This window comes from Eurosta solidaginis, chromosome X (genome assembly GCF_040869045.1).
Source record: "Eurosta solidaginis isolate ZX-2024a chromosome X, ASM4086904v1, whole genome shotgun sequence".
NCBI classification, from domain to species: Eukaryota; Metazoa; Arthropoda; class Insecta; order Diptera; family Tephritidae; genus Eurosta; species Eurosta solidaginis.
Genome location: NC_090324.1, coordinates 12,142,712 through 12,163,575, shown reverse-complemented (window position 1 = coordinate 12,163,575; position 20,864 = coordinate 12,142,712). Strand labels below are relative to the sequence as shown.

The 20,864-nt window shown below is 41.0% G+C and overlaps 1 protein-coding gene across 10 annotated transcripts in view; it reads right to left on the bottom strand.

The window, feature by feature from the left end:
* The window catches only part of LOC137234572 (plasma membrane calcium-transporting ATPase 2-like), a 2,440,841-nt gene that overhangs the window by 2,052,697 nt on the left and 367,280 nt on the right, over nucleotides 1-20,864 (bottom strand). For 6 of the 10 annotated variants that reach the window (XM_067758039.1, XM_067758029.1, XM_067758032.1 and 3 more), the window contains exon 2: nucleotides 3,644-3,814. In XM_067758039.1, the coding sequence (XP_067614140.1) occupies nucleotides 3,644-3,800 (157 nt within the window). In that variant the 5' untranslated portion in view covers nucleotides 3,801-3,814. Of the gene's footprint in view, nucleotides 1-3,643; nucleotides 3,820-20,864 lie in introns of all 10 variants that reach the window. The other 4 variants (XM_067758033.1, XM_067758038.1, XM_067758037.1 and 1 more) reach the window with 1 other exon arrangement.

Below are 20,864 nucleotides of genomic sequence, written 5' to 3'. Positions count from 1 at the left end.
GTATCCATATTTTAAGTTTGATGCTACGATCAACCAGCACCACAGTCAGTGACTGCTTTGCCATATCACTCATTTTATCCGGAGTCTTAGCGTTATCTCCCTTTGGCTTACCTCCTACTTCCGTGGTTGGTACATCGCCACTTTTAATGTTCTCCCTCTGACTTGCAGCTTTCGAGGTAGTTGCTACCTCGCTTTGAGGGCCATCTTTCCTACAGCTTCAGGCCTACTTGTCTGGTCTATGGGTTTCTCGCAGCAATAATCTTGAACTACCTTCGACACCCCAGCGGGTCAGGGGCTTAGAATCGCCTATTGTTAGAGGACAATAAAATAAGAAATTGATTCAAGGTGTTGTGTAGCGTAACCCTCTCAAGGCGTTGGTAGCACAATATATAGCTCCTCCCAATTGTCAACCTCACCTACCCGTGGCGAATCTTGTTTCATTAATAGCCGAGGCTCTGGCGACCCCGAACTCCTGATGGGAGTAGAGGGTGGGAGGGCGGGATATCCTAGAAGGTTGCGTGTAGCCATACCAAATCGTTCCCGAGATGGTCGGGCTAGTACCTTAATGGTGCTTGTTACCGGATCTGCATCCAGCAAAGTACCATCAACATCGATAGCACTCCCCAAGGCCTTCGTGGAGTGTCCTTATTGACCTACTTCTAACACCTCATGAGCTTATTCCAAGCTCTCGATCTAAACTTCTGTTGTTCCCAAGCGTTGGAAAAATCTTAGTGCTGCACGGTACTGCGACAGATCTCTCTTACTTGCTCTGCTCCGTACCTTTCTCCACTCTACTTCCCCGTTTTCATTTGTATGCTTTTCTAACACGGAGTTCATTGAATCACCACTACTCTCGCTCCCCGAGTGCGACGCATCGCTTAATGCGTTTTTGTCCTCGCTGGCTTGCGACTTAGTCCTCCCTTTATCCCTTCCTTTTTAAAATTAGATATTGAGTCATTCATCTCGGTTGTACGACTAACTGCCCGACAAGACGGGCTCAGCGGTCGAGTATTAAATGCGGGGAAAGAACCGTCCGCTACAGCAGCGCACCTTACTGTGATAAGGCCACCAATACTTCCTGAGGTGGCCGGTATCAGAAAGGCTCCGTTCGAATACATCTGAATATATCCCCTGGCTGCAAATCGTCCAATAGGCACGGTCCGCATAACACCATGGATTAGGAGGCTGACAGTTCTCGCTCACCGACATCCTGCCGCCCTCCTATGAGGCGAAATGGCGTAGATGTCAGTCCTAAACCGCTCCGCCTCAAATTCGGGTGCAATGGATCTCGACTAAGCCCACACAGACCCTAGGGAAAAAAGTAGAAATAGATAATGAAGTTAAAAGTTTTCCTATTGATCCTTTGAAACCAGCTATTGTGGATAGTACGCAGTTTCCTAACCTAAAAACTAAAAAAAGAAAGTAAGCTCTAATTGGATTAACAATCAATCTCTAGAAGGGGGAGTAATGAAGTGTGCTTGTATTAATTAAGTAACGTTTATTAACTAATTTTTTATTCCAACTGGACTGATATACTACTTTAAGTTTAGTGAATGTATGTAGGTATATCAATATTTAATTTTCAATTTTGTATTTTGTACTATAAAAATTTTTATTCTGTTGGAGAAAATTTTTACACGCATAATTGTAGGCGTTATTTCAGTTAAATAAAACCATTTTTACAAAAATATATAATATGTGCGGTATTCCATCTCCACATTTGAGGAGTAATGTAGTGTGCTTGTATTAATTAAGTTACGTTTATTACCTAATTTTTTATTCCAACTGGACTGATATACTACTTTGAGTTTTGTGAATGAATGTAGGTAAATCAATATTTAATTTTGTACTATGAAAAATTTTCATTCAATTGGGGATTTTTCAAGATATATACACACATAGTTTAAGGCGTTATTTTAATTAAATAAAGCCCTTTTTATAAAAATATATAATATAAGTGGTAGTCCACATCCACAGTGACAAACTATTTCTTTCAATAATCTGTAACTTGCACTTGCGTTCCGTTGCGGAGATATTGAATATTTTATCAGCCCATTCCCTCCTGTTAACGTATATAATAATGATAATAATAATTGGGGAGCGTGTCATTATTCTATATTACAAAATTCTAGGTGACAAAATTCTGTAAATTGCAAAAAAATTCTGCTTGAACAAAATTCTGCTTTCTTAAAATTCTGCCTTTTAAAATTCTTCTTTCTAAAATTCTGCTTTCTAAAATTGTGCTTTTTCAAAATTGTGCATATTTAATTCTGGAAGAAGGGTATACTACGCAGAATTACTGTGTATGGCGCACTGTCCAACTTTTTCAAAATAATTACGTGACCTCTTTAACATTGTTAACATTATATTTTAATACAGAATTTTGTAATACAGAATTTTGAAAGCAGAATTTTAGAAAGCAGAATTTAAAAAAAGCAGGATTTTAAAAAGCAGAATTTTGTGTTTAGAATTTTGTACATACAGAATTTCGACACCAACCCTAATAATTGGCTTCTTGTGCTTCTTCTTTTTTAATTTTTCGGTAATTAGCTTAATGTCGACTCCGAATGGCATCTGCAATGCAGATGAATTTTTACTGCTTATCGTGGCAGTATTACGCTCGGAGTGCTTGCCAGACCACTGCCGAGGGACAACCAGCTTAGAAAAACTTTTTCCGTGGTTTCAACCTAGGCCCTTTGGAGTGGTAGGCGGAGCACCCTACCACCACATCACGGCGGCAGCCCTGTTAACGTATATAAAGAAAATTTATAAATACACATTTGATGATTGTGTGATTTCATTTTATTTTAGAAACTTTTAAAATAATTTGTATATACTTCACCAAGCCGAAGGAGTGACAAAAAATTCAATACCTCTGGAACGGAACGGAGGTGCTCTTTTTTTACAGATTCACTCCTTTTGGCATTAATTTTATTTATTTTAAGCGTGAAAAAGATAAAAAATATCTTAGTAGTTTATTAATAAACAAAAAATTCGCCTTATACGAATTAGGATTATATAATGGCAACATTTATCTACTGCTGAATTTCAGCAATTTATCTGTAGCCGTTTTCGAGAAATCAATTTTCCAATTTAAATTTAGACAAAATTTGAATTGCTTACAGAAATGACGTTATATACATAGCTTCTATTTCCATATCATTGGGTAGTCTCGTAGTACTATTTTTGAAAATACACTAACGGTTTTTCTGAACGTTATTAGTAAATTTGTTACCGGAGAATAATGTAACCGAAAATCGTTACCAGTTCATAGTCTATGCTATCAAAAACAAAAGATGCGTAATTAAGAACAACCTGAAAATGTGAACTAAATTATCTGTTAAGAAGCATTAATATTGTTTGGAAATTCTTGCACACTAACCTGGAAAACTTTTTTTTTTTTAAACATATGTTTATTTAGCACGTGCAATTTTGCGTGGCAACAAGAAGTAACCACCTATTTTACTGTTAACGTTATGTTCCACAAGCAGAATACGAAGAAGTTGTTTGTCATTTTCGTAACCGGTTTGAAAAATGTTGTTACCAGCTTAGAATAAGAGAGTGCTCACAAAAATGTGTGATTTGGCGGAAGTTTGGGGACACATTTGACGAGGTTTGATTCAATAGTTAAGAAATATCTTACCATCATGCGCAGACGTATACAATTTTTCGCACAGTATAGTCACGCCTCCAAATTCGGTTAGCTTAGCTACGCCTTCCCTGCCGCGGTGTTCCATTAACTCTCGGAGTTGTTTAAGAGAAATCCCATATTGCGCAGGTCTCCCATCAATTGTGGCCATTTGATTAAATGTACCTAATCTGAAACAGAGCAGCCCAATCAATAGAGTTCTGAATGTATATGGTCGAAATTTTATATTAATGGCATTCCAATATTTACGCAATTATCATGGATGTAAAACAGACAAACGTAACAAAAAAATTTAAGTGGTTTTGAAAAATTCATCTACAAAGCTTACTCGTCATCCCAACAAACACATTTTTAACTCAAATCTTTTATTGGGACATTTCAGATACAATTTTCATTCATAAAAAAAGATGTTTCATATTGTATGCATATATATTGTCCCAGTAGGCGCGAATGGGTTAAACTCTTCATTTCAGTCGTTGTGGAGAAACGATTGCGATACAGTAGTGTCAAAAACCCTTAACAATTAAATATTAGTTTTGCATAAAACCGATAATTTGTGAAACGGAACACTTTTGACATGGCCTAAACCAAGGTAAGAAATTTTGATTGTTTCTTAAAGCATATTTTGGCACAAGCATTCCTCATATATGTTTTTATTAATTTCAAAGATTACCGAAGTTATTAAAAGTGTTCAAAACAATCCCGATGATCGAAGCAGCACTAATTTTTTATTTCATTAACATCACTGAATGGGATGGCTGGCGAAAATCCTTGGGCTGAACCCTCCTAGAGGTTGCCGGCTGGTAATAGTCACTACAGAAACCCCGCTAGGGGAGTGCTAGCTAAGTTCAGGAATCAGTGCCATTAGTGCCTCAGCTCCTTAATAGCTCTGGCATATGGAAGTGGCTCTTGAAGTGGTCTGAAGGTGGGGGCCGGACCGGTGGTGTTATGCGTTCCGTGCCGATGGTCAGCCTGGCTGGGGCCCCCTAAAATACCCCAGTCGCTAACAGAGCCCTCCGGGAACCAGGCCACACCCAGTTGTAATCTTGGCCTTACCTCAGGTATAGCGGATCTCTGCCTGGGGTGGACGACCCCGTTCTCCACAAATCGTGGGTTCAAATAAGGGAAGTTTTTAAAAATAAAAAGAATTAGGACGAGGCCGGAACTCGTAAAACGCCGGAAGGGGTAACACCCATCAATCTGGGAGCTCGTGCGATGCAGGGCTCTCTACAAGCCGCGGCGCGGCTATTGCGAGTGGTGCGCAAAGGTTTCAGGCGGCGTCGGAGCTTCCTTCATCGCCCGCAACTTCTTCTAGGGGAGCTTTGGGGTCGGCCACTGGATCTGCTGCCTCTGTTAGTAACCCTTTCGGTAGTCAGTTTGCTAGCATGGGGGAGCAGTCCGCCCGTTTGCCTCCGGCTACGCCGACGGCGTCCACCCAAAGGAAGGATGAGCCACCTCCCTCACAGATGCGCAGTAGGCATAGGCAGATGTTTATACGCATCCTGAAAAGGTTGGCGAACGTCCTAACTTGCTCTCCATGGCGTTGCCTGGGGATGCTGAGGAGTTAGGGGCTGAAATTGAGTGGGCGAAAACCATCGTCCCTGGTTTTAAGTCTTCTCCGGTGAAGGAACAGGCCTCCGGTAAGCGCAACCGTTCGATGGAGGTTGTGCCGAATGCTGCTAAAAGGTATAGAGATAAAGGCCCCTCCTTCGCAGAGGTTGCTAAAAGTAGCATCCTTGTGGGGGTCTTTGAATCTAATCCTGAAAAGGAGCACATGTACAAGGAAAAATGGGACTGGATAAGGACCGAAATGTCCAGTTTTTCAGGCGCCTTGGTAAGAGAGAACCCTGGACCTCCACCTGCTTGCAAAGAGGTGGGTTTGTATCAGAGGCAAGTCAAGTTGGTGGTCTGCGACGACCAGAGGTCAGGCGACTTGTACAAAAAGGCGGTGGCTTGGTTGGGTGAGTTCTACCCTGGTGCGATGCTCAGGGCTGTCCACTTCAAGGACATCCCATCTAGGCCGAGAGTAAAAGTCTGGATTCCATCCAGAGGAAGTCCTTGAGGTCGTAAGGACCTTCAACCTAGAGCTTCCTTGATTTTTGATTATTTTTTTTTCTTTGATTGTTGATTATTCTTTATTATCTTTTATGAATTCAAATATCATTGGCAATAATAGATAAGTATACATATATAAATAATTTAATAAAATAATAGTTAATGACGTTGAGTGTCCAAATATAAGAACAGTGATAGCGTCATTTCATTTAATAAATACAATAGGTATGCAAAATTACGCGAATGTGTATTAAACATTGGTACATAAGTATTTAGAAATTTTAATAATATCAAAAACTAAATTTATGTAAACTATAAAAAACGCATTAAGAACTTAATAGAGGTAGTAAGAAAACAACTTTCGATATTTAAGAAGAAAAACAGATTATGTGATAGGCCTTAACAGAACCTCTATATCATTATGCGTTAAATCAAGAAGCCACAATTTCACCTTCTTTAGAAAAATTGATAACCTTCTGTTACTTTTTATATCATTAGGAAGCTTATTAAAAATCATACAAGATACTATGGTACAAAAGTTGCGGAAAAGGGTGGTTCGAGTTGCAGGAACTGCAACATTTGAGTGTGACTTGCTTCTTAATCTGTGGGTGTTATATATTGGATTTCGCAAATATCCACTCCTCATAAATAAAATTTTTTAAACTTTATAGTAGTACAAGTGCCTCACAGGAAAAGTATTTAGACTTTTAAAAAGATACATAGTGTGAGCTAGATGGCTAGCGTTACATATTTTTCTTATGAGACACTTCTGCAACGTTAAAAAAGGACGAATTTTAGTAGCATATGCACTTCCCCAGCAAGTTATACCAAACTGCAATTTAGACTGTATTAGGCCATAATACACCATTTGCAGTACACTCTTTGAACATATTTTTTTTAGACTATACAATGATCTCACAGTTGATAGCAAATATTTTTCCATAGCAGATATATGCGATGACCAACTCAAGTTTTGATTGACTATAACTCCTAGGTATATAAAATTAAATTCTACTTCGATATGGAAACATCTACTGTCACAATCAATTTCCGATCCATAGTTAGCACGAACCCCTTGTTCAATACACGCATGACTACATAGTATGTGCCGCTTACAGTTTGCTGAGTGAAAAATAGTATCACCACATGGTGCTTCTTTACCAGGCGGGTTGAATTGCAATAATTTTGTCTTACTGCTTACAACGAGTGTTTAGTAAGGATGCCTAACTTTTCCGCATTTGATTGCTATCCCCCTAATGCAACTCTGCGATTCTATACTCGATACTCGACTTTAACTTATAGCCACCCACACCGTCACCGCCACATGCATGTGCATGCATGTACATGCACGTGTGTGTGTGCTTTTGTCAGCACTCATGCATATGCATGTCGGGGTTGATGTGTGGGTGCTTTTCCCCTCCAAAACGGAGGATTTTGCGGGTCAACGGTTGTCGTTTTCTATACAACCGGCCTCTTGGATTTTAGCCGCCAACCAGCTCACATCTGCCGCCAGCGATCTCTGCCGTTTTTCTACAATACAGTCAGGTAATATTGTAACTTTTGATATTTCTACATTTACCCAATAAAACATATATTATAAGGAGAAATCTCGTCTATTTGCTTATTTCTCGATTCCATACGCATATTCCCATTGAGATCGACCCCGGTGCGACCACCTACCTCCAGGGCAGACGCACCCCGGCCGAACATTTGGTCCTATCTCCCCGTAACAAGGAACTAGCGTCTATATACAGTCCACATCCGTACAAAACCATTATATACACGCTTGGTGATACACTTTGGTGGTAAAATTATTTTGGTGATACTCAAAAATCAAACACAAGTTGATAAACACGCTTGGTGATACACTATAACTGACTAACAACATCTTGGTAAAACACTGAGCAAAGGACAACCAGCTAAAGCAATTGCAACATCACAAGCCAACTTGCCACATCAGCACCAGAACACATCGCCAATAAAAGTAAGTGTCATATTTCTTGCCACATTTTTTTTTTTTGGTTATAATAAAAATAAAATAAAACTGTCTAAAAACATATTCCGAGTGCCACACGCGTAGTGACTGTGATTAACCGCGAAAAGTGTGAAAAATTTATTAGTGTCGAAAAGAAAATTAAGGGCAAACGCGGCACATTAACGTTGTCTTAGATTCCTTGTGACTATCTTGTCTGTCCCCCCACCAGCAGTAAGGCTCTCCAGACACAGGACAAGGAAGAGGTGCACATAACCTCACTTCCACAAAATTTCAAGCCATTCGATTGCGGCAAATGTCAATTTCTTTTTGCGTCACTATTATTTTCACTAATTTCTCTAATCAATCTTTGTTACACAGTTTTGTCCCTTGTTGCATAAGATTTATTTCACGGTTTCACACTTTTCGTCGAGTTTATATCAACGCACGCACTTATTTTATAATAAAATTGAACGTTGAAGTGGCAAGTGGTCCCCTTTTACTTCATACTGTACACATTGGTGTTGCTCCCCCCTGCTCTCTGTTTTACGGCACAAAATAATCTGCAAAGTCAGAAAATTAAACAAATTCAAAGCAATAAATAAAAGTTTCTCGTATTTAATTGTTGTTGGTTGGGTGGTTCGCACAGGTTCTTACAAATTTATATTCCTCACTTAATTTGTTCACAAATTTTCATCCATGAACATGGAATCTTACATCAGGTTGGCCGATCGCATAATCGAGTTCGAGGCCGACTTTAATGAAATGAATGCGGCTCTGCACACAATATACACTCTTGCAATACAGCAAAAAGAGTTGCAAGCTAAGTGGGAAAAAGCAGAGACCGCCCTCGATGAGTTACTTAAACGCTTGAAGCAAAAAAGATTTCAGCGGCCAAGATCAAGCATAAGGCGGCATATGCCGTATTCCTGAGATGCATGTCGAACATGGCTGAAATTCAAGTTAAATTGAAGGAGGAAAAAGATAGGGCAGTTCGACCTGAGGGAGAACGCGCGCGCGAACATAGTATCCGCCTGCCAGCTTGCGATACTGAGGTATTCAAGGGCGACTACCTATCTTGGCCAACGTTTCGTGACCTGTTCACGGCCATCTATAAAAATAACAGTCGCTTAAGCCCGGTAGAAATGTTGTTCCACCTTAACCAAAAAACTCAAGGTGAGGCAAAGGACATTGTCAAGAAATGTCCTTTAACAAATGAAGGCTTCGAAACAGCCTGGAAAAACCTATGTGAGAGATACGAGAATAAACGGATTCTCGTAAACTTACAACTACAAATTTTATTTAATCTGAAAAAGATAGATAGTGAGTGCGGCAGCTCAATTAAAACCTTACAGCGCGACATAAATAATTGTTTGGCATCCCTAAAAACCCATCAGATAGATGTTTCAAATTGGGATGCGATTATTACCTATTTATGTTCGACAAAATTACCTGAAAATACGTTGGCTCTATGGGAGCAGAGCACTGACCACAAAACGGACATATTCAAGTGGGAGGATATGGACAAATTTTTGTCAAATCGTTTTCAGACACTTGAAACCGTGTCTGGTTTTCCGGGGAATGCCACTTCTAAATTGCAAAAATCAAACGCGTCGCGACAATCGACATAAACCCCTACGAAAAGACTTGGTGCTTTTCGAACAAAAGTATCCAAGCAAACAACAAAGTCAATGTGTAAAATGTGTAAATCTACGGCGCACAAATTACTCAACTGTTCATTTTTTTGCGATTTAACCCCGGTAAAAAGGATTAAATTCGTTAAATCCACAAATGGCTGCCCGAACTGTTTATCCCCAGGACACACAGTGACGAGGTGCACCAGTTCGTACAACTGTTCCAAATGCCACTCTCGTAACCACACGCTCCTGCATGCGGACAGACTTCAGCAACCGGCGGTGCGCAACCCTTTCAAAGATGTGGATAATACCCCATCAACTTCGGCACAGGCACGCAAAAGATAGGAGTCGGGACAACCACCATCCTCCACGAACCAGAATGTCAAATCCTGCCATGCCAATTCCAGCACAGGCGTGCTATTAGGAACTGCTTGCGTACACATTCACCATAATGGTACCGACTGAAACGTAGAATCAATTTGCCAGCGAGGAAAATGCATGCCCAAGTTTCAGGCATCACAAATGCGGTGTCAGCTCAGGTGAAAGAAGCATCCAAGATCGAACTACGTTCACCAGTGGTTCCCTGCTTCAGCCTAACTATACCCGTTCTAGTTCTAGCCAAACTCACTGGGAATCTACCATCCTGCCATATAAATGCCATGCCGATGCAGGCCTTCCCAGACTTGGTTTTGCAGACAAGAGGTTCTACGTCAACGAAGACGTAGACCTCATACTTGGCGGAGACATATATCCCCAAATTATAATGAGCGGTATGAAAAAGAATGTACTAAACACACTCTTGGCCCAAGAGACAGTGTTCGGTTGGATACTAACCGGTCGTACCGAAGCACCGAATCCAACGAAGAGCATCATGTCATTCTATAACGAGGTTTCGTTAGACAACCAACTGAAAGCTTTCTGGGAGGTAGAAAATCTGCCCAAAAACAAAATATTAAACGAAGAGGAAAAGTATTGCGAACAATTATTTAAAGAAACAACGAAACGTGATGAAGATGGAAGATACACCGTATCACTACTATTCAGGCAGGATTACCCTAATAAAATTAATTTAGGACCGTCCCTGAAACGCGCATGCTCTCAATTCTTCCGGAATGAGGGGCAGCTAATAAAAACACCAGATTTAGGTAAAGAATATGTTTTAGTGTTGTCAGAATATGAAACGCTCGGACATATGGGAAAATTAAAAAAGAATATCCCATCCGATGATTCGGATCATTACTTCCTGCCCCACCACGCCGTTGTAAAAGCAGAAAGTACAGCCACCAAGGTACGCGTAGTGTTCAATGCCTCCAGCCCTACGGCGAATGGCACTAGCTTAAACGATATTCTACTCACAGACCCAGTTCTACAAGCCGACTTACCCATATTAATCTTACGATGGAGACTATACCGTTTTGCCTTCAATAGCGACATCGAAAAGATGTATCGTCAAATTTGGGTGAACGAAAATTACACCAAATTTCAACGCATTGTGTATCGTACTTCTCCGAATAACCCTATTAGCCCCTACAAATTAAAGACGGTTACCTTCGGAGTGAATTGCGCTCCATATCTTGCGATAAGAACGCTCCTACAACTGGCTGACGACGTAGCAAATTCACACCCTACAGCGGCTAGCATACTTAAGAGAGAGTATGTACGTAGATGATGTTTTATCTGGAGGGCACACAATAGCGTCAACCATCAAAGCCAGAAACGAGATTCGCGAAGCCTTACACTCAGCTGTCTTTCCATTACGCAAGTGGACTTCAAATTGTTAGGAAATTCTAAAGGACATCCCCAAAACGGATTTGCTCAGCGAGGATTTCTTAGCGTTCGGAGAAGCTAGATCGGTAAAGGCCCTGGAATACGATGGAACGCTCACTCAGATGTATTTTATTTCAAAGCAGGAACCCTAGAGAATGGCGAAAACATCACCAAACGAGCAATCCTATCATCTATAGCCAAACTTTTCGACCCTTTGGGCTGGCTTCCGCCAATGCTCATTGTGGCGAAAAAACTCATATAGAGTATATGGTTAGAAGGCACCGCTTGAGACGAACCAGTATCGACCAGTGCGCTGGAACGATGGAAAACCTTCACCGATCAATACCATGAAATCGGTAAAATCAGGATACCTAGATGGGTCAACTTTTCACCAGGAACCGACATCGAGATCCATGGATTTTGTGACGCATCCGAGAAGGCTTATGCAGCGGCCGTTTACATGCGCGTAAAAATGGATAATGACATCTGGACAAACCTGCGTCTAGCTAAAACCCGAGTAGCCCCAGTGAAAACTCTTTCTCTTCCCCGATTGGAACTTTGCGGAGCCGTACTGTTAGCGGACATCACCGAATCGATTTTCAGGAACCTTAAATTGGGACCAGTGAGAGTGCACCTTTGGACGGATTCAACTATCGTCCTCGCATGGATAAGGAAACCGCCCTGTTCCTGGTCCACTTTCGTCGTACATCGGATCACCAAGATAATCGACATGGTCGGAAATAAGGACTGGTTGCGCGTAAATTCAGAATCAAACCCAGCAGATTTAGGTAGCAGAGGATTACCTGCGTCTGAATTGGTCAACAATTCGTTGTGGCGGCAGGGACCTCCTTGGCTGCAAGAAGACACTTCCCAATGGCCAGCACAAGAAAGTGACTACATCAGTGAAAGTGATTAATCTCCCCTGATGAAGTTAAGGCTACTACACGAATTTTAATTAAAATCTATCAGCAACAACATTACAGTTCACAGTGTTATCCCGTCTGACAGTCCTAATGTTTCATCAACAAAGTCTGCATGGGGAAAACCAACTCATGTTACGTCTGAAACACCAAATACTGGATACCTAACATCAAAACCATGATTAGGGCAACAATTCACAATTGCAAAGTTTGCACTATACACCGGAAGCGTGCCCAGACCCAACTTATGGGTATTCTCCCTCGCGAACGCACGACATTCAGCCGCGCATTCACGAATACTGGAGTCGACTTCGCCGGACCCTTCGACGTTAAAAGTTACCGCGGTAGAGGATGTCGCCTATCCAAAGGCTATGTTTGCCTTTTCGTGTGTTTTTCCACACGAGCAATTCATCTGGAGGCCACTACTGACCTCAGCACACCATCATTTCTCGCGGCTTTTGCCCGTTTTGTATCTAGGCGCGGATGCCCAAAAAATATCTACTCCGACAACGGTACGAACTTTGTCGGAGCGTCACGATCCTTACGTTCAGAATTCAAGACCTTCATCTCACAAGCGCGAGAGAACGCTGTCTCAAAATACAGCCACCATTCACTCACGTGGCATTTCATCCCTGCGGGCGCTCCCCATATGGGAGGGCTGTGGGAGGCTGGAGTGAAAAGCTTCAGAAGCCACTTCAAAAAGATAGCCTCACCACACAAATTCACCTTCGAGGAATTCCATACACTACTGTGCCGCATCGAGGCATGCCTGAACTCCAGACCACTGAGTCCCTTGTCCAATGAACCTTCCGACCTGGAGCCGCTTACTGCAGGCCACCTTCTCGTGGGTGGACATCCTTTAGCTCCACCTGAACTCGATTGTAGTGAAAATCCTGCCTCAATCGCAAACCGATGGCAAAAGATGAAAGCCCTTCATCAAACATTCTGCAAAAGATGGAAATCGGAATATCTCACCGAGATCCAGAAACGATACAAGTGGAAACATCCACAATCTAATCTAAAACCCGGAGACCTAGTTGTTATCAAAGAGGACAACTTCCAACCCAACGAGTGGAGAATGGGGAGAATCGTCAACACACACCCAGGTTCTGATAACCGTGTGCGTGTTGTTGACGTCCATACAACCAAGGGACAAATAACTAGACCAATAACGAAATTGGCACTCCTTCCGTCCCACGAAAATGTGGATGAAATGTAAGGGGCCAAATTCCGCCCGACAAAACTCAAAATTCTATTTCCCCAGGCTACCTAAAACCAGAGGCCCACGGTTAGTGATAGAACTCAAAGCATCCTCAGGAACCCGCGTCTTCGTGTCTCTCTATCCCTAAACCTGTGTTTTTCCCGAGCCATATATTATAATCAACCCCCCGGTCTCGTGAGGGTGCGAGTCTACCGGAGGGGGGCCCTAAAATGCACTACGCCATGGCAATGGGGAAAGGGAGCGCGGGACATAAAGACACGTTCAACCACGCGCCGTGATGCCCCGCTATCCCTAAGCTTGTGTATCTCCCGAGGCCCTAATTATAATCAACCCCCCGGTCTCGTGATGGTGCGAGTCTACCGGAGGGCGATCCTACATCTTACTACGCGACGGCAATGGGGAAGGGGAGAGCGGGAATTGAAGACGCATTTCAACTATGCGCCGTGATGCCCCGCTACTCCTGAATGTATTTTCTCCCAAGCCATGTATCTCGTGTGTTTTTTTTTCTCTAATTCTCTACCCCCGGTCTCGTGTCGAGTCTACCGCGGGGAATCCTAAACCTTACTACTGGTGGACAATTGGGAAGGGAGCGAGATGCACGAAGACACGGGAGAGCTTGCCAAAAGCTCGCAAAACCAAAAGACAAATTATTTTTTTTTAATAAGACTAACCGGGGGGGGGGGGGGGGGGGGGGGAGGGTAGGGGAGGGGTTGCTGAACAAAACCACCCCAAATTCACGCGCTCACCCTGAGCGAGGACACCAGAAAAGCCTACCGGAGAAGGGCGAACCGCTCTGCCACAGAAGTAATGGGCTTTCGGCCCTTTATCATTCTTAAATTCCCAGCAAATCAACCCAAGTTCACTCGCTCATCCAGAGCGAGGATCACAGAACACCTACGCACTCGGCCAAATGCACGAGGCCAACAATAAAATAAAACCTGCAATACGCATCGTCATTCGAATACTGTTGAACATTGGGGTTTATGAAAAGTATCGACACCAAGTAATAGTGCGCTTTCGTAAACCTATTAACAACCGAAACATAAACCGATTCCAAATTCATCGTTCCACATCAAACCCCCAACTGGTAAATCGCTTCAAGGAGATACCATAAAGAAATGTACTCATTGACCATGTTAACTGATTTATTCCGTAGGTTCGGAACATTCGTCTCCATTTAAAAATCTGGGGAATCGTTTTATATCGTTTCAGATGGTTTCATCTTTCTTCTTTTTTACCCTCGGTCAAACCTGAGGATATTATTGAGTATGTGATTAAACATACTAATCTATATAAGCATCAACTGCAGTGTTTCAAGCTTGCTAAGGAGTCGGAGTCGATTAACCGTAAATATGTAAATTTTTAACTTGGTGTAGATGAATTGCACTTTGATAAAGTTATGAAGCCTGAGTTGTGGCCAGTCAATGTGACGATCAGCCACTTCCGTTTTTTTCAAAAGGACGCAAAACTACAACAGCGAACTTAGTTCATAGTGTCAATCACATGCCATGCAAATATATCAATATCTTTTTTCAAAATGTTTCTGGCCTTAGAAGCAAGACCGAAAATGTGCGCCTATTTAGTTCTTTATTGGAGTATGATGTATTTGTCATCTTTGAGACTTGGCTGAATAGTAATTTCTTAGATGCTGAATTTTTTGATCCTAAGCTTTATCGTGTTTTCCGTAAGGATAGAGATGCAACAAAGACTGGCCTAAATAGAGGAGGTGGCGTGCTGATTGCCGCCCGGGTCGGTCTCCAGGCCTCGCTTATTTCTTTAACTGTTAGTGACATGCTTCCTGATCAACTTTGTGTGCGGATTCATGGCTCTCTGGGTCAACTGCTCATTTGTGCTTCATACATTCCGCCGTCCAGCCCAGAAAGTATTTATAAGGCTCATGTAAATAATATCTTAAATATTAAGCGAAGTTTAGGAGAAACGCAGCTATGTGTACTGGGGGATTTTAATTTAAGTAATGTTAGCTGGATCTCTCTTGAAAACAATCTCTATTTAACTCGTACTAATATTAAGCGTGCAATTACTGGCATATGCTGATGACATTGATATCATCGGCCTAAACACCCGCGATGTTAGTTCTGCTTACTCCAAGCTGGAAAAAGAAGCGGTAAAGATTGGTTTGATGGTGAATGAGGACAAAACGAAGTACCTGCTGTCATCGAGCAAAGAGTCAGCGCATATGCGCCTTGGCAACCACGCTACTGTTGGCAGCCATAATTTCGAAATAGTAAAAGACTTCGTTTATTTGGGAACCAGCATCAACACTAGCAACAACATCAGCACTGAAATCCAGCGAAGAATCAATCTTGCCAATAAATGCTACTTTGGACTAGGCAGGCAATTGAAAAGTAAAGTCCTCTCTCGGCGAACGAAAATCATACTCTACAAGTCACTTATCGTACCCGTCCTGCTATATGGGGCAGAAGCATGAACCATGACAACAGCAGATGAAGCGGCTTTGGGAGTGTTCGAGAGAAAAGTTCTTCGCAAGATTTATGGACCTCTACGCGTTGGCGATGGCGAGTACCGAAGAAGATTTAATGATGAGCTGTACGAGCTATACGCAGACATCAACATAGTCCAGCGAATTAAAACGCAGCGGCTGCGCTGGCTAGGCCATGTTATGCGAATGAAAGATGATGCTCCGGCCAAGAAAGTGTTTCTATCGGAACCCGCCTATGGAAGCAGAGGTAGAGGGCGGCCCCCACTCCGTTGGAAGGACCAGGTGGAAAACGATTTAAACTCCCTTGGTGTGACCAATTGGCGCCGGTTGGCGGAGCGAAGGAGCGACTGGCGCGCCTTGTTGGACGGCCATAACCGTTTAGACGGTTAAGCGCCAATTAAGTAAGTAGTAATATTAACAGCTCTTATGAATCGTATCTTATTGATAATTTTGGAGGGGTTGGTTTATCTCAAATTAAAAGTTTCCATAATTCTTTACATCGCACTCTTGATTTAATTTTTGTAACTAATAATATTAGTTTTGTTATCTCGGAACCTGCGTCTTCAATTTCGCCACCAAACTTGCATCACCTGCCCTTAAAGCTTGAAGTTCAGTTCTTTGAGTATTTCTGTATTCCTACATCAAATATGAAAACATCGTTCAATTTTCGAAGATGTGATTTTAATCGTTTTAATTCTGCTTTACGTGGAGTTGATTGGGATGCTATGCTTGGCGAAAGTGAAGTTGGAAAGTCTTTCAATGTATTTAAAAATGAAATTCATAAGATTTGCGAAAAAAAAGTGCCGGTATATAAAAATAAAATTTATAAATCTCCCTGGCACAATAGTGAGCTCAAACATCTAAAAAATTTGAGAAACAAGTTCTTTAAAAAATATAAGTTTACTAGTCAGCGTCGATTTTATGATTTGTTTATTGTTTATAAGAAAAAATTTAACAATCTTTATAAGTCTTTATATTCTAAGTACGTCAGAAATTTTGAGGTAAACATCAAGAGCAATCCGAAGAACTTTTGGAATTACATTAACTCCATGAAGAGCGTATCTAGCATACCGAAATCAGTAAGCTACAATAATATTACTGCCAACTCTGTTAATGAGGCTGCTAATCTCTTTGCTGACTTCTTCTCGGCGAACTTTATCACAGATAATGATTTAACTGTGGAAGATACAGATAACATAAACAAGTTAATTAAGTCTCTTTTCGCTAATAATTTTGGGTCACTTACTCTCACTGAGGCAGACATAGTTGAGGGGATTAAAAAACTTATACTAGGTTCAAACACACACCAAATTGGCAATTTATACTATTTGGGCAATTTATTGCGCAATTTATCATATAATAAATTGTAATAATAAATTGCCAATTGAAAAAAAATTGCGTTATAAATTGTTTCAAACTGCAAATACAACCTTGTAAAGTGTGTTTATTGAGTAGATTTCAACGTCAGTTGCGCATGGCTGAACTATATGGTTGGCTCATCTCATCAGCTGATTGTCTGATGTCTTTCATTTCACTGGAGTAGGGATTGTCAAAAGAAGATGGCAAACTCAAAATGTAACCAAAACATTGGACACATTTTCTTACAACACACAAAAATTTCAAAGTTTTATGTTTTCATTCCATTTCATTCGCCTAATACCAACACGCACATTTTGACAGTCTGAACAAAGGTATCTTCTTGCTGTAGAGATGAGCCAACCAGCTATCAAATTACTATTGTGTAAGCTAAATCGAGTTGTATGAACAGCACTCAATTCAAATCGAAATTTCCTCAATTTATTTTTCTGTTTGAACATAGTATTAAAAATTCCTCCAGAACTGATGTTGAAAATCTTTCAGTTATTCTATTGAAAAATTGTCCTTCGCTAGTACGACCGTTAATGATTATACTCAATAAATCATTGGCATCGGGTATTCCAATTTTTAAGTCTGGCAACAAAAGTAACTGTTCTAATTACAGGCCTATTTCCAAATTGTCTACAACTTCGAAGATATTCGAATGTGTTGTCAATGACAAGCTTTACCTTAGTATTAAACACCTGATTTGCGCCAATCAACATGGTTTTGTCCCGGCCAGATCCACATTAACGAACCTCGCTGTGTTTTCTGAGGATTGCTACGCGGCATTTAGGCGGGGTTTTCAGGTTGATACAATATACCTAGACTTCTCCAAAGCATTCGATAAAATTTCTCATAAAATTTTAATTACGAAATTAGCTTGTTATGGGTTCCACTCTACGTTCCTACAGTGGATTAAATCTTACCTGCACAACAGAAGTAATGTTGTAAATATTGACGGTGTTTATTCGAAACCATTTTGGGCCACCTCTGGAGTGCCCCAGGGCAGTATTCTGGGCCCTTTACTATTTATCTTGTTCATTAATGACATTAGCTCTTGCTTCTTATCTATCAAATTTCTGCTTTATGCTGATGATCTCAAGATCTATTCTGAGATCAGTTGTTATAATGATGTCGTTGTTCTTCAATCTGAGATTAATAAGCTTTATATCTGGTGTGTTAAGAACCGTCTTTTCCTTAATATAAGTAAGTGCCACACTGTGACGTATGGTAAACTGCTGAGGCCACTTCATACCTCCTATTATATTGCAGAAACCTTTCTTCGTACGACTCTTGAAGTTAAAGACTTGGGGGTATACTTCGACTCAAAGTTTAATTTTAACACTCACGTCAGCTTCACAATTTCTAAGGCGCTTTGAATGCTTGCTTTTGTCAGACGCCATTCCGCAAACTTCTCTGACCCCTACACACTCAAAGTTTTATATACGTCCTTTGTGCGGTCCAAACTTGGGTATGCGGTTTTCATTTGGCGGCCCTACCACGCAGTTCACATCAACCGCCTGGAGCGGGTTCAAAAAATCTTTATGCGCTTCGCGCTTATTTCATTACGCTTCTCTGAACCGATCCCGTCTTATGAGTCTCGATGCCAACTAATATCCTTACTATCCCTAAACAGTCGCAGAATTCTTTTGGCCTCGTTGTTCATTTTCGATCTTTTCACGGGCAAAATTGACTGCGCGCTGCTTCTTGAAGGACTATGCTTAAATACTCCCTGTAGAAACCTCCGCCACTTTGAAATCTTTTTCATAGGGCTGAGTAGAACTGTTTATAACTCAAAAGCGCCTATTAACAGAGCCCTATCAGAAATTAATTGCTTCTCAAGTGTTTTGGATATTGATTTCTCCGACTCAAAACACGCTTTTCAACTTAAACTAAAAAATTACTTAATATGTAATAATATAAATTCTTTTTGCTAGTGTTTTCCATAACTTTATATAAGCTGGTCTCTGTAATTTAGTCATAAGTGTCTGTAATAAACATTTGTTACTAGACTAAATAAATAAATATTAGAAAATTAGCGATCTACCCGGAACATTTCCATGAATACTTAAACGAACTACGCAAGTCGAAACGTTTCCACGATACATCATAAGTTACGCCAGTACTCATATATGGTATTACACACAACTTAATCTACATATAAATAAGTTAGTTTGCACTCATGTCAATTGCTACATGAATTAATAGCCTTGCTAATGAATACCCCTTCTATCTAAAGCTTCTACTAAATTAGCTTTGTTATTATCCCTATTACAAAAAAATAAATGTTTAAAGTGTTTACAGCTCTTAGTTGCATTGTACGGGCAGATTTTTTAAGTATTATTATTTTTTTTGCTAAATATTATAAACGCATAAACACATAACTAAACCGCTTCAATAACATTACTAATGCAGCTTGCACCGCAATCAGTAAAATTAAAATTAGCATCAGTTAAATATTGTTGACAAGCATGTAAAATCATCGTTTCCTATTCACCATGCGCTAATCCGTCATGGAAACAACCATTAGCCGCGAGCATCCATTCAGCTATGACCATAGGTTCAAGTGCACCCTTTCCACACTTGCGCCAACACAAACACCAACAACCAAGATAAAGAGGGTGGGACTGTTAATTCTATTGTGGCAGGGCTAACTCTACAAACACTCCTCAATTCGCCAACACATATTGAAATAATTAACCAACTAATCTATTTTCAAATACATCGCGTTCGGCACGACATATGTATTAACTTTATTGGAAACAAGAGATACTAACCTAAATCTACATTCTGTAGCGGGGCACTCAAGAACAATTCAATTCACATCCCCTTTCTTACATACTAAAGGAAAACGAGATCTTATCTATTCACTTGTATGCACATTTGTATGTGCACAGCAGCTACCTAAACTAAGTGGTTGTAAAATTTGTACTCAAAATCCATATTTTTTTACATATTAACTTAAATGACATCGAAATCTTATATTCTTGTGTGCGCAATTTTGCGCGAAGGGGACCTACGGCCATGTTAAATGATCCTGGTAAAACTGGATCACCAATTGCGGACACTCCACATGGGCCCGCTCCGCCGGCACTAGCTCATCCTCGTTAACCCCTTCCACTGGATGAGAAACATCAGTTCACCCGTGGGTGACGTTGTTGCTCCTAATATGGCATATGGTTCTAGTCCTCGGTCGAAACCCGACGCATCACCCGTTTTTTGTTCGACTGAAGAAGGAAAGAAAGGGAAATAAACAAGTTGACGGGCGGCGTAGGTGAGCATGTCTTACCGTTTTCCGCTTTTAGTGAATCCTCAAATGCTGCTATAAGTGCCGGGCATGCCAAATTCTCCTCCGGCTCCCACGAACTCGCCCTTCTCACGAGGTACTCGGTCCGTCCATTGTGAGTGCGCCTGGCCTCAATGCGCTCCACCACAAACTCCTCCCGCTCGCACTCATCCAGGCTCTCCAGGGGACGAATTTTAGTAGCATATGCACTTCCCCAGCAAGTTATACCAAACTGCAATTTAGACTGTATTAGGCCATAATACACCATTTGCAGTACACTCCTTGAACATATTTTTTTTAGACTATACAATGATCTCACAGTTGATAGCAAATATTTTTTCATAGCAGATATATGCGATGACCAACTCAAGTTTTGATCGACTATAACCCCTAGGTACTTAAAATTAAATTCTACTTCGATATGGAAACATCTACTGTCACAATTAATTTCCGATTCATAGTTAGCACGAACCCCTTGTTCAATACACGCATGACTACATAGTATGTGCCGCTTACAGTTTGCTGAGTGAAAAATA